Source organism: Psittacula echo (genome assembly GCF_963264785.1).
Source record: "Psittacula echo genome assembly, chromosome: 3".
NCBI classification, from domain to species: Eukaryota; Metazoa; Chordata; class Aves; order Psittaciformes; family Psittacidae; genus Psittacula; species Psittacula echo.
In genome coordinates this window covers 113777341-113791563 of record NC_137736.1, presented here as the reverse complement: position 1 = coordinate 113791563, position 14223 = coordinate 113777341, and the positions used below count along the sequence as shown (strand labels likewise).

Below are 14223 nucleotides of genomic sequence, written 5' to 3'. Positions count from 1 at the left end.
GGATATCATGGTCACTTCACAGCTAGTGTCAATCCAAGCAGGTGCCTTCAAACAACTTCATCACTGGCTTGTGGTGACATAAAAAGCTGCTGGTGTATCTTGCCAAAAAGTGAGTATCAGAGAGGATGAAAGTAGCAAGTCCTTCTCTTTCAGATCACATAAAAACTGACAGATACCCAGCAAAGACACTATAAATTTCACCAAACTTTAGCTGTCTGGAAGTTAGCTGCTCTAAGCTAGTTGGATAGCCTTTCTCTGCAAAGAGGTGTTTTCTTCAGGGACTGAAGATACTGGTTTGCCCCATCACAGTCTTAGGAAGAGATATGTAACACTGCAGAGAACTTTTCCCTCTTTTTTCAGTACATGCATCTTCTATAACTTGTGTGAGGAGATGTGCAGACAAGACGGAAAGCTAAAGTTAAGTCAGATGAATCTCACCCAAATGTCTGCCATTTCACTCCACTCTAAGTTTAAATTTTGATTAGTCTTGCAGATCAGTGAAACAGCATATCTGAGCCTCTATTTCAACTTTCTGGTGGGAACCGAGCCAGCAAGGTTCTCATAGCAATATCAGCAATGTAGCAGTTCCAAATGGTACCAAATAGCCAAATCAAATAGGTAAGGATCAGGTTGGGATCGTTGCATTGTTCACCTGGTACTGTAAAAATACACAGCAAAAAGAAACTTTTTACTCTAATGTGCAACAGGTGTGTAAACCAGCCAGATATGTGAGAACTAGGGAGCAGAAGGACAAGGCAGTTCTAATGAGATCATGTTCTCAGATACATCCCGCCATGCAGGCAGCAGGTTCTGGGCCTGTTTCCAGAACTAAATGGAAATACTTGGAGAGGATATGGTTGTGACTTTATAGATTTTGTATGATTTTGCAAGGAGTTTGCTTCATGCACAGTGGCAGTATGTAGTAAATGTCAGATATATGTGCACTTGAAACACAATGCTTTGTGTTAGCGGAGCAGAGGTTGTGCTTCATGACATGGTAATTAACTCTATTTCTTGAATAGGACAGGACTGATTTCTGAAGGATGCCATTCATAGATTCACAAAAAATGGTTACTGATGAAATACTAGTTGTTATATAGCTATAAAGATAGATGGTGAGCTAATGTATGTGGGCACTGGGGCTGGCAACATACTATATGACGTGAAAAGAAGAAGGCTGCAATGGGCAAGGAAAAGCAGGAGAAGACACAGGAAGACACAGAAGAGGACAGAAAAACAAGCGATTAATGAAAAAAATGGCTCCTGAAGTTGTTTGGAGACCAAAGATTAAAAATACAAAACATTGTATGTTGGAAGAATATTAGCATATTAACTTGAAGTCTTTCACACTTCAGAAATATAGAACACCTTCAAACAAATGAAGCAGAATATAGTTGACATCAACCTAAGACCTTTTATTGCCAAAATATTTGAAAACCCATCTGGAGTACAAAATGATATATTATGTTGGATATATTGCACTTATTCAGGAGAAAAAATGCAGTTTTATTCTAGCTTTTGGAGGTACCATTAGAGCTGACATAATGATATATTAAAATAGTAGACACATAGGAAAACTAGTCCTGTTGTCTCTTCTGTATAGTAGTGTTTATATGAACAACCTTTGAGAAATCTAGAAAGATTTTCATTCTCAATTGTTGTGTGTAAAAAAGTTTAATGATATTAACAGTTAAACCAGCTGTTACTCTGTATTTCGCGGATAACTTTTTTAGCAGTAGGGTCAAACTCCCACTGCTTTGATCCATGGAAGAAGTAGAATAACCCTGGAAATAAAAAAGTAAGGCATCACAGCATGAATAAAAGAAACAGGTTCATTCTGACAAAGCAGGGAACATCACCTTTATACACACAGGAGAGCACCTCCTCAGTTCTTTTGCAGGACACATCAATAATGACATTCATCCAGAATGTCTTCCAGAACCCAAGTAAGTCCTCTACAAGTACATCCGTTTTACTTAAAAGCTCATTTCATTTACCTTTCTGTTGGAAAACAGCATCAACTCTCTGGCTAATTCCTGGAAAGTCATTGACTGTCTGTCTAGGATAACCATTCTCCATGGACTGGCTGTTTTCATCAAACCTAAATCGCATGAAGGGAGACATGTAATTTTAGAGTTTAGACATCAATTCTGCAAACAATCAGCCGCTGAAAGGTGTCCACCATCTGTAGTTTGACTGATTTGACTGAGGTTACAGAGAGTAAAGTTATCTACTCAGGTTTTCAACGAGGGGGATACTTGTTTGCTGATAAAGGCAGGCACAGATCCCAAGAAGCATTTGGAGTGAGAGAAAGTGAAGGAAGACCCAAATTTGTGACAGCAGGGATGGGATTTACCTCCTTTAATGATAGCAGTGTGACAGGCAGTGCATGGAAACTGGCTAGGTTGATTCCTGCTACAAGGACTGCACATATTTATTGCATGAATTTTAAACTCCTCCTAGACTTTGATACGATATTGTGTGTAGTCCTTAATATCTGACAGATTTAGATGGAGGAAAGGAAGCTGACGTACTTACTCCTAATAAAATCAAGTTGTTCCTAACTGAGCCAGGACAATTTTTATGAGATGGGTCTGAATCTGGGGGCTTTTAGGAACCCTCTCTGGAAAAACATGCAAGCAAACAAACACGCCTTTGTTTTACTTCTCCGTGGATACAAGAAATACTTTTCACAGGGACATGAGACTGAGATAAGGAGTTACTAAGAAATCCGTGCTGTGGTTTTTTTGCGTGCCTTTGTCTTGTGACCAAGGCAGTAAAGTAGCAATTAAATATATTGTAAATACTCTTTCCAAACTATCGAAAACAGAGGACAGGAAATGACATGCAGCACAAAATCTAGCTAACACTTTATGTCCCACTGAAGAACCCCACAATTAGTCACAATAAAGTCTGTTTGACCCACATATGCTCCTGGTTGCCTGGAGAAGGCATTTGCAGGAGTAGTTCTTGCACTCAGAGGGAATCTATCAGCTTCCTCAAAATGATTTTTTTTTGCTTTAGTTTGACTGGTATTTGGGTATCAGGAATCACTCACAACAGTTTAAATAACATTTAGAAGAAGCATATTGCAATTCCACTGCTAACCGGTCAAAGAAAGGAAAATGAACTATCACTTCTGTCTCTCTAAACCAGACAAAATAATGTAGGAGTTTTCAGAAATCAGAGAAATTCTGCACAAGCCACCCCAGCCAGCCCTCTGCTGAAGTAGGCTTGTTTTCAGATCTTTATTTTCTAGAGACACTTTTGTCTATTGTATTTGCTAAAATTCTTTACATGCCAGAGTTTTTTAGCTTCCAGGCATAGTGCATCAAAATGGGTCCATATCCAGAATGGTTATTTCAGGACACCCGTAAGCTCTCAAAAGTCAAAGCTATATTCTTCTCCTTGTGCAGGAGTCAAAGAATTTCATGAAAAGTAAGACTGCATAATTACGCAGTTACATATAATTACTTAAAAGTCTAACTTTCTCTTTTATCACATAGACAATTTTAATTCTATTCAGACTACACCGGAGTCAATCATAAGAAAACATTTGTCAGTTCTTCTTACCTCCAGTATTTGTCACCTATGAAAAAGTATGTCTTCCCTGTATTTTTATTACAAACAGCTGCATCAATTTTCTTGACACCTTTAGGGAAGCCCAATGCGTGGATATTCTGTGGATAACCAAGCAACACTTGATATCCGCTGATAACCCAGAATTTATTGCCTATTAAAAAAAAATAAAATATTTATTTTCAACTGTGATTTTCAGAAACGAAAACGAAAAATGCACTCGTTTAGTGTAGGTTATAGGAAAAACAAACAAAATGTCACGATTATTTATTTATTTATTTGAAAAGTGAATTTTAAGCACATACAGCTACCCTTTCTCCCTCCTATCCTGCCTCAAAATTAAAAGTAAGAAAAATTTGAAGAAAGTCTCATACTTCACCTTTGAAAAATAGGATCTGATCTTTCATGTTCTCATACACAGCTTCAATACCAGGTGGCAGAGTTGGCCAGAAGGTAGAAATTAATTCACGCTCAGCTTCTGAGTTATCAGGATAGACTCGCCATAAGTGTCTGATTTAAATATGAAACAGTTTTTGAAGTAAATAATTAACCACAGACATTTCTATATATGTATAAGAATGTGAATGATGTCATGACTTACAAGCTGTTTCTTGTCAGTGGAGCTACCTAGGTTGACGCGTCAGAAAGGAAAACACTACCCTCAATGGGAAGTGAAGGATTTTTTTATTCTGGCTTCTTTCTGGAGGTGCCCTTCTTGTTGGTACTGATTGATAATGGGATCAGCTACAAACAGCTGAAAAATTCAGGTTGTTTCTGTACCGTATAGTAAGATGGTTACAGGGTCCCAGATAAGCTTTACTGTAAGCTGTTCCCTATATGATTTACCCAGATGATTTTGGCTTGAGCAGGTGAATGAAGGATAGATTAGCCCAACTATATGGTAGAACATACTACCTTCTTAGAAAATGGTTGCATCATTTAGTTATGTATTACTTGGTGTAACCATCTATACATCTGGGAATAAAGCTTTATTGTGACTGCGATGGTTTTTCGGGAATAATTAAACATTTTGTTTTTCAGGGCATCCTGTAAAAATATGAATATAACTCATATCTGCTTTAAGTTTCATTTCCATGAACAGAAATCTATCCATTTGTCTCATAAATCCCATAATCATAATCATGCAAACCACTCAGTCTTTGTAGAAATCAAGAAAAAAAAGAAACCTCATGGAGACCAATGGCATATCAATATTTACCTGCCCTTTAGAAAAATGACTTCTCGTCGGAGTGTAGTTACAGCATTGAAAGACATCTGGGAGCCACAAGTCTTAGGTAAGGTAGGGGTGGCTGGCCTTTTATCTGGGGCATTTGGTGAAGATCCTAAGGAGACATTATGGGAAGAATATACCAAATTTAGAGAAACATTCAGGTTTTCATATAGAACTGCATTTTTGATAATCTGAGAAGACAAATATTTTTATAGTGAAACTTTGTGATAGAGATTTTTCTCTCCTGCTTACTTCTATTTTTAAGGCATGAATTTTACTCACCATAAATGGACTGTATGCCATTTATATCATCTGCAGAGAGGGGAAATTCACTGGGGCTGATGTAGGCATAGTTGGGGAACATCAAAGCCCTCTGGTCATTAGAATGGGAGAGACCCAGGGCATGGCCAAGCTCATGAGCAGCAACGAGGAACAAGTTGAACCCTTAAAAAGGGATAGAGAGATGAGATCACTCTAAGTTTGGTCAGCAGGGCTATTGCTCAGTGACAGCGATCATAGAATATATTGAAATTCATGAGGGTATGCATATATGTAAACATATTTTTTGTATAGGTGAGGCTTGTGTTCTTCCCTCACTAGAAGGGAGTGACTTTTGGCCCTCTTTCCTGCTGTTCTTTCTGTTAGCTACTGAATGTATGTGTGTGGCATGAGTAGTGCTCTGGGGGTGAATGTGGGTGCAGCTCTGAGGAATGTCCTGGCAGGGTTTCCTGGCTGAGCTAGAAAATTAGATAGTGAGTCAAAACAAGCTAAGAGCTCTCCAGGGCAAGGATAGGAAGATGCACTTCGTGTTCAGTTGAGGTGCTGAAGTGTCACTCTGTGTATCACCCTCCCTCCCACAAATCTGAGAAAGAAAGGTGAGATCATAAGTAGACAAGGAAAAATATAATGTTAGCAGAACAATTTAACTTCTTATCATTAGGACTTGAAAGAGTATGGTTTCTTTATAGCTTTGTAAAATAAAATATCTTTTGAAAATATGCTTATACATGCTTATTCCCAGTGAAATATGTTAACATAGTAAATAGATAAAAATGGAATTTCCTTTAACATACATCCCTCCAAGTAACATGCCTTTCTCAGTTAGGAAACAATGATCATCTGCCCTGCAGACCAAGAGCCAACAATGTTAACAGACTTAGTGAAGATCACGAGTCTGTGGCAAAGCAGAGGACTGGTCATCGATTGCCCAAGAAAGGCTGGCTGAAGCCAAGATATCCATTTCTCAAAAAATCAAACAAAGTTTCAATTTTTCCACACATATTTCCAGTCTTCCCCTCTCACAAGTCCTCCACTCTCTCCAATGAGTTCTGCAATGCGTGGCCTCTGGTGCTGTGCTATTGAGAAACAGCAGCAAAACTGAGGTTGACCTGTTCAGTTCCAGTGTGGGGAAAACATTACATTTTATCAGCATGACATGTCCACTTCTCATCCTTCTCTTTTTTCCCACCACAATAAACCCAGACCTTTTCTCCTCATGCAGTGCTCTTATAGAATGTTTCTGTTTGCTAGCTCCTTGCTTTTCCTGCAGTGTAACCTCAGCTAGCCTGCTGCAGTTATCCTATGCAATTTTCCATCCCCCAAACTGGATGAGAAGAGTCTAAAGTACAACAGGGTGTGTACCTTAGATGCAATGACAGTTGTGTGGTTGTGTACTGACAGATCTGCCAGAGGCAGTATGTGCTGTCTGGCTAGCCTGGAAATTGAAGGGAACAGACAGCTGAGCACTTGGTGTTCCCCTCTCTTCTACCCTGGTGTCACACATCTGTAGTCAGCTCTACACACTGCGTCTCAGCCCATGGGTGGCCTGAACAGCACATTCAGACTCCCAGCTCCTGGTAGGATGCTGAAATTGTTTAGAGAACTCTCCTGTGCATAAGCCTATCGTAGCTTATATTTGGACCTATTGCATTATCAGTGAAGACTTTTCATTATCACTGGTGGCTGTAATGTTTTCTAGGTAGTGGGAATCTCCTCTGAGGACTTCCGCAAGGCATGGTGTGCTTCCTCTGCAGTGGGTGATAGTGCCTGGGTTGGTGCCAGTGTGTATGTCAGGAGGGGACAAAGTCAAAGCTTTTACTATAGGTTGTGAAACTCTGGTGGGCATGGATCCTAGCAACCCCCAGGTAAGAGTGGCCCATGTCTGTAGCATTCGTATTTGAAAAGGGTTGTCCTATTGGTATCTTTACCAGCATTAAATAAGAACTAAAGTGGGTCAGGCTGATTTACATCATTGCAATTGTTATTTTTGCAAATACCCTGGTTGGAGGATGGCCTGTAGTATCCTCAAACTGCTCTTATGGTTAATGTGTTTCATCTCAGTCTGTATCTTCAGTTAAATAAAATCAGAAAGGAATTTACCCACCTGCATAACACTTCAGAAAGACTTTTTTACCTACCAGCTGAGCCCATGGTCCAATCTTCGTCCTCATCAAAGTGCACATCACCACCAAAACCATTGCCAGGTGGAAACGCATGACCAAGGACACCAAGGGGGCCATCAAAATAACGAGGACAACGTCCATGAGCTAAATAAGGTGATGTTGAAACAATACAAAGTTTATGTTATGACTATTGCAAAATCTTCACATTAATTTTAACATTGGAATGCAATCAGCGTATTACCTTTGGTCCCAAAAGCAATCATTATATCTGCTATTCCTTCATGAATACGAGTGAAAATCAGCGGGGTGACAGTGCTCCACACTTCAAATGCCTTATGGATTGCTTTATCCACATCCTCTTTGATCATATCTGGTGTGCGGTTAACAATTCTATAGTTATGAGAGTTCAAGTAATAATACTTAGTGCTTGCAGAAAAAAAATCTCTAATATTGTCAAGATGATGAACAGAGATTCAAGTAATTATTTTAACCTACAGTCTAATAGCTCCCAAGATTCATCGTGGATTGAGTGAGTTTGAGGAATGTGATAACCAGCCAAAATAGCTTCTCAAAGTCTGCAGCACAATACGGCTTTAGCCTTGTCTGAAGTCAGTTGATAAAAAAACCCAGACCTGATTTTCTACACTTTTGTCTCTGCTCTAAGGCCAATTCCAGAACGTACATGAAGGCTCCATGATGTAACCAATCATGCAATACTTAATTACATTTTTTCATAATAATACTTGTGTACATGATATCAGATTTTCTCAAAATGGCCTTTAACCAGGAGGTCACCTCTTGAGCATGAGGAAAGTCATGTCCTCAGGTTCCTGTGACTACTAAACTGTTGGTCTTAGCAAATTTTGAAGATAATGGGGCTTGTACAGGGTGCAGTTGGTATTTCTGTTTCGTCACAGAATATTTGTCAGGAATGGTAAATGACAAGCAAAATACTGTGATTGACTGAGCCCGAATCTCAGAAATCCCTCTCAGGAATACACATAGCTAACAGCTGGGGGAAGAGAAACCTTTTTGTGTTCCCAACTGGACACAATTGCTGTAGAAGTTGTATTTAACTGTAAAAAATGTGAATACCCACAAAACCAAAAATTTAATTCAAAAAAGCAATTATTGAAATACTACCTGTATGTCAGCTTGGTTTTTTTCCATCCTGGCAGAGTAACGCCGTAGAGACCCACATCAGGAACTCCACACCTGGGTTTCTTCATCATTTCCAATGTCTCAGTGTCTGGTTTTCCAGTCACTTTCAAACCAAAAAATTGTTGCATTTTCTGAAGTTTTTCAGATGTGGATTCAGCATTTGATTTCCATCCAAGCTGATTTGGATCAGGCTCAACAGCATAGAATTTATTTAAATAGTCCTAGTGAAGAAGTAAAGCAATTGTATTTCACATTTTTATATGTTCTTAAACAAATACCTTAGGACTGATATTGTTTGTGTGCTTTGCTGGCAAAAGCATCTGCTTGTGATTTTGGAGCAAAACAGATGTTTTCCTGACGATCATAGCTAAACAGAAACAGACAACATTATCTCTCTTATTTATTTGACATTTATAGTTTGTACAGATTAATCCCACTTTAGTAAAGTTTGGGCAGCAAAGTTTTGTGTAATAGCATTGTCTCAGAAAGACAGCAAACTGCTGTGTATCTGAGACATGCAGATTATATCTAAAAAGAAAGGGCTCAAGAGACCTAATATATGGACAGTGTAGTTACCTGTACAAGCTTTGCATCTTCTTTGTTGTCTTTCTCTGGGTGTACAGAGAGAGCATTAGAAACAGCTACACACATTAAAAGCAAAAGTGAAAGATCCTTCATTCTTATTCTCATCTCTGTCCTGGTAGGTGAGCAGTCGACTTTGTGCTCCATGTGCATCCTTTCCTGCATCACAGTTTATACAGTTATGGGGTGCTTTATAGAGTCAGCTGTAGACTGACTCAGAGTTTATCATGTTCTGATTACCTCCCACATCCTATAACACTGCGCTGGCTGACACAATAAAACTTGATTAAACCCATGCAATTTCACAGACATCTGAAGTCAGTCAGCACTTGAATACTGCAAAGCTGCTTGGCTACCATTTCAAAACCAGCACTCAGTTTTAGTTATTTGACACTGAATTTTAGTGATCCTCAGCAATTTTATGGAAGGTCAAATGGACTAATGCAAAACCTTCCAAGTTGTCCAGACCCAGCTGTGTGAAATGCAGCCCACAAATGTATGGGAACTCTTTAGAATTCTCAGCCTAGAAAAGAGAAACTATGCACTGAATATGCCCCCCCCCCAAAAAAAAAAAAAAAAAAAAAACAACAACAACAAAACAAAACAAAACAAAACAACACTTTGGGAGAATTTACTGTAAGCAGAAACTTTTCTTTTTAAATTGATCCATCAAGTGAGACTTGATGTTTTAGAAAATTGATGACAACTCCAAATCACTCCCCAACTCTTACCTATAACCCTTTCAAAAGGTGTGTTCCCTTTAAATTATACTGGTGGAATACAAGATACAGATAAACTAAAAAGATTTTGCCCTATAAATCCAGCTTAAGGAATGTAGATAATCTTATATCTCTGTCTGCATTTACATAAAGTACTTATTTATGCATGAATGCATGCATCTATCTATCTGTCTATCTATCTATCCATCTATCTTATCTATCTGTCTATCTATCTATTGATCTAGCTGCCATTTCATCACAAAAAGTTTCTTCAGTTTAACCACATTGGCCACAGGGGATGTGATTATTTCCTGTCTTAAGTAATTCATAATAAAGGAAGTTTCAGGACTTACACAAGCTGTGACAAATTATGGGATTTCACCCTGCGCTGGGCAAGCACCTTTCTCTTCCACTGGTAGCAATTGGAGCTGAAGGTGTTTGGTGCCTTAGAGGAGCTCTGACAGCATGTACTCAACTTTTACAAAACAGTTGTAAGAAATAACCTCATGTTGGACTGTGGCTTTTTCAGGAAATCCTTGCTTCTGAGTTTTGTTTTTTTTTTTTTTGTTGTGACTTGCAGCCAACTTTTCTCCAGCTGGAGGTGTTAATGATGAATTTTCTACCCCAAATTTCACAATATAGCCTTGTTAGTTAAATTTATTCACTAATGGCATTTCTTAGTTACCAAGAACCACCCCCCCCAAAACTTCCCAAAACCCAAAACAAACGAAAAGCCCCCACAAACAAACAAAAAACCAAGCGACCAAACACCTCCCTTAATTTGCTTTTATCACTGTATTGTAAGGTAAGACCTGGATCCCATTCAGTTCTGTAACTGAGATAAAAACTGTGACAAGGATTTTTCTGTGATGGAGAGCTCAACTGAACTGAAAATGGGAATAACATGTGTTTATGCAGAAATACAGGCTTTCTTTTTTGAGATCCACTTCATGTTTTTAAATGGATATATTTATTTGTCTCAAAGTTTTTAAAGGTAGAAGGAATGACCATGGTGCTTTCATCTGACTATATACATGACATCAGTAACAAAAGACAAAACCCCATTCCATGGCTTTTGCACCAAGTATATTTTCCAATGGCACATATTTGGAAAACATGTTTTGACTGATATGAATTGAATTTTGGAAAAAAATCAAGGCAGCACTGTGAACAGATGTGATATGAACTGGGAGAGGTGGTTATCTTTTTTCAACTGTGGCTGGCCATCACATCCCCATGGCTGTCTGCTGTCTAGCAGTGGAAGGATAGAGACAATGAGAGCAGTTAGATTAAGATTAGTTGTACCTAACTTCATACATTTATTAGCTAAGCATTCTTCTATAGAAAAATGGAGAAATATGTATCTCTGGAAAGTGATTCAACCAGCTATCTTAGTATAGGATGAACTGGCCTCTGTAGGTGCTCTCTGTCTTCACTGAATGTAGAGAAGCTTAAGCAGCTAATTTAGACTACATTTCTAATTTCAGTTAACAGCTCATGCTACATTAGCGTTTGCTTAGAAAACATTTGAATGTCAGGTGATGGGGGCCTATGTCACTCAAAATACAATTAGGGTTTTGAAACTTGACCACCTACATAGTATAGTGGCTAGTTCCTACGGGAGAGAGGCCTGAGCACATTTTTTTGCAAGTGATGTTTCACAAGTAGACCTATAGTTGGCTTTGAGGTCTGGGAAAAGGAGAAGCTGTATAAGCAGCTGCTGCTTATGGTTTCATAATGCTTGCCTTTGACATTGGTTAGAGTTGGTGGATGTTGATCTACCTCATGACTCCTTTTTTTGTCCTAGAATTGGTTTACACAGACTGCAGTAATGTGACCTGTGTTTTAACCCAGAAAGGTCACTGCCTCGCCTCATCACATCTCTAGTACCAAGTGACGGTACACTGCTGCATCATGGTGATCCTAATACACTACCAGCAGGGATCCAGCTTTCATAAGTGTTCACAACATGGGTGTCTGTATGGGAATTAGCGGGCTAAGATTGCATTATATCAATAGAAATCTAACCAATATGGTCAAATGGCATCTAGAGAGCATTTCGTCTGACCATATGTAAGAAAAAACTTAGGATGATTTGTGCAGCTCTCAGGAGCTTACCAAATATTTTGACCAACACTATGGACTATAAAGAGAGCCTAAACCTGAGATCACATGAAAACACTAAGGCTGCAATTAAGTTGCCTAAACAGTGGTTTATTGTGCTTTTGAGGCAGTCTAGAGTATCTGAGACGATGATACAGGCCTGGTGGCTGTGATCCAGGACATAGGGAGGACATGTGGCTTCTAGACTGGTAGTTGAAGGCCAACCGGAAATATTCAGGGACCTTAATAGCACTAGATACATGTTCAGGCAGCTGAATTGAACCACTACTTTGTAGGCTCAATCCTACCATAGAGTCAACAAAGCTAAATCATCACTCAGCTTAAGTGAAAAACATGGGCCAGTGGCAAATAGTTCAAATAATGTATTTGACTCTTGGCAAACCTTTAGCAAACAATGCAGCCTGTGAGGACAGGATTCAACCAGCTGAACATAGGTGCTGAGGGACAGTGCAGGCTCTATGGGACTTTGGGAAGTAGTGCTGGTCTCCCAGAAGCTGGTCTCTCCATTTCATGCCTGCATTCCCTACAGCACCCCAAATGCGCTGAACGCGTTTAGGGAATTGGATTCCTGCCTGGGCAAATCTGTCTCAGTTAATAACTGTGTGGGCTATGACTACACACAAAACCAGTTACCAGACACTAGGGAGTGGTACAGTACTCTACCATAGTACAGTAATTAGCAAATAGAACCTTAAAGTTATTAAAAAGGAGTAAGAAAATGGCAGGTGACTGTGTGGACTGAGCTGGAAACAACACTTAGATTCCAAATTACTTAAAGTGATGATTGTACCTGCAGGCAGGCAAGAGCTGTCGGAACCATGCATGCTCTCCTCCTAGTAGTGTGGGATGAAGTAATACCCATGCTCACCCAGGCAAAGGAAATTTTCACTCAAATAAATACGGGGAATACTTCTCACAAAGAAATCACCTCATTTTGAACTTTCTGTCTTCCTGTTCAAGGGAAGTCGACAGAATAAATTAAGAAAAAGTGTTCCTGGCAACTAAAAATCAGAACTTCACAGAATACCAAAAAGCATGGACTAAAAATATGCCATTATAAACTTAATATTCTCTTTAACTTCTTCACCTTCCATAGTTTGTAAATTACACTTTATCTCTGTCTTTCCTCCAAAACATAACTGTCTCCTTAACCCTTTTCTTCCATTTAACACTATTTCTGCTCCATGAGTACTCACTACTATTTTTGCGTAGAGAGGGATTAGTGTACTCCTCTAAGTCTGAAGAGCTGTTTTGGCATTGTCTTGAGACCTTCTGCTCTTGCTTCATATTCGAAGAGAGTATATGTCCTCAATTTTTATTTTTTTTTAATACATAATTAGTCTAATAAGAAATATTATCTTTCCCTGTAAAGCTTGTGTTATGTTTGTAGACTTTGTCTGCTAAAACAGTATAATCAATTCATGTGCTTCTAAAACAATTTTTGATTTAATTGCCATTTGTAGTTCAGTAGCACTGGCTTACACAAGAAAATATTGTTAAATAGAATTGCTCCTAATGTTTTGAATTAAAGAACTGCTATCTAATCACCTTGTGAGAACAGGATTCAAATAAATTAAATTCTTCATTAAAGTTTTTGATGCACTATAATTTACTTTTTTTATTATTTAAATATTTTTTAAGTTTTATAAAGAATATAATATATCCAAGTTAATTTTCAATTATACATTTTCTTATCTTTGGATAGTATGTAGACTAATTTTTACTCCTGAATTTAATAAAAGTAAAATCTACCAAGCCTGTTTTTGATGAAGAATCAAATTTAACAGACTTCTAATACAGACAGCTAAGTAATGAAAAAAACCTGAACAGGTTTTTTTGTAAGGTTACACATTCTTTCCACAAAATACAAATAGTTCTATTACAGTAACCTGAAACCTTCCTCTGAAGTGTTCAGAATAATATAGATGTTGTACAAGATAGCACATTTTTGTATGGTCACATGGCTTCTAGTGTTATCAGCTGAGCTACAAAGACTAAAGAGAAAGTGGATAACCTTTTGAACACTATTTTAATTTAAGATATTTGAAATAATGCAGTTAAGATGGAAGTCAAGCTTTCTTTTTCATGAACCTTTTGTATCAAAAATATTTTTTTTGCCAAGGATTTTAATTTTTAAAGAAAAACTTTCATCCTTTAACCCACTGAAATCAGGAGGAATTTACTAACTACTGGAGGAGTAAGCACTTGAAAGAGCTTTGAGTAAAGAGATTTATTTGTCTTTTATATGATGTGACTATGTGTGCAGTGCCACAAAGATGATTAAGGGAGTGGAACATCTCCCTTATGAGGAGAGGCTGAGGGAGCTGGGTCTCTTTAGCTTGGAGAAGAGGAGACTGAGGGGTGACCTCATCAGTGTTTACAAATATGTAAAGGGTGAGTGTCAGGATGATGGAGCTAGGCTTTT

The 14223-nt window shown here is 38.4% G+C and overlaps 1 protein-coding gene across 1 annotated transcript; it reads right to left on the bottom strand.

Moving 5' to 3' along the window:
* Window positions 1-1683: 1683 nt before the first annotated feature.
* Window positions 1684-9102, bottom strand: LOC308219125 (matrix metalloproteinase-27-like; the record flags this gene model as incomplete). The annotated part of the gene is made up of 10 exons (XM_080613692.1): window positions 1684-1784; window positions 1998-2101; window positions 3574-3733; window positions 3959-4089; window positions 4799-4922; window positions 5093-5254; window positions 7228-7356; window positions 7454-7602; window positions 8356-8594; window positions 8950-9102. The coding sequence occupies 10 exons, from the start codon at window positions 9100-9102 to the stop codon at window positions 1684-1686; spliced, it is 1452 nt and encodes a 483-aa protein (XP_080469818.1).
* Window positions 9103-14223: the final 5121 nt, after the last annotated feature.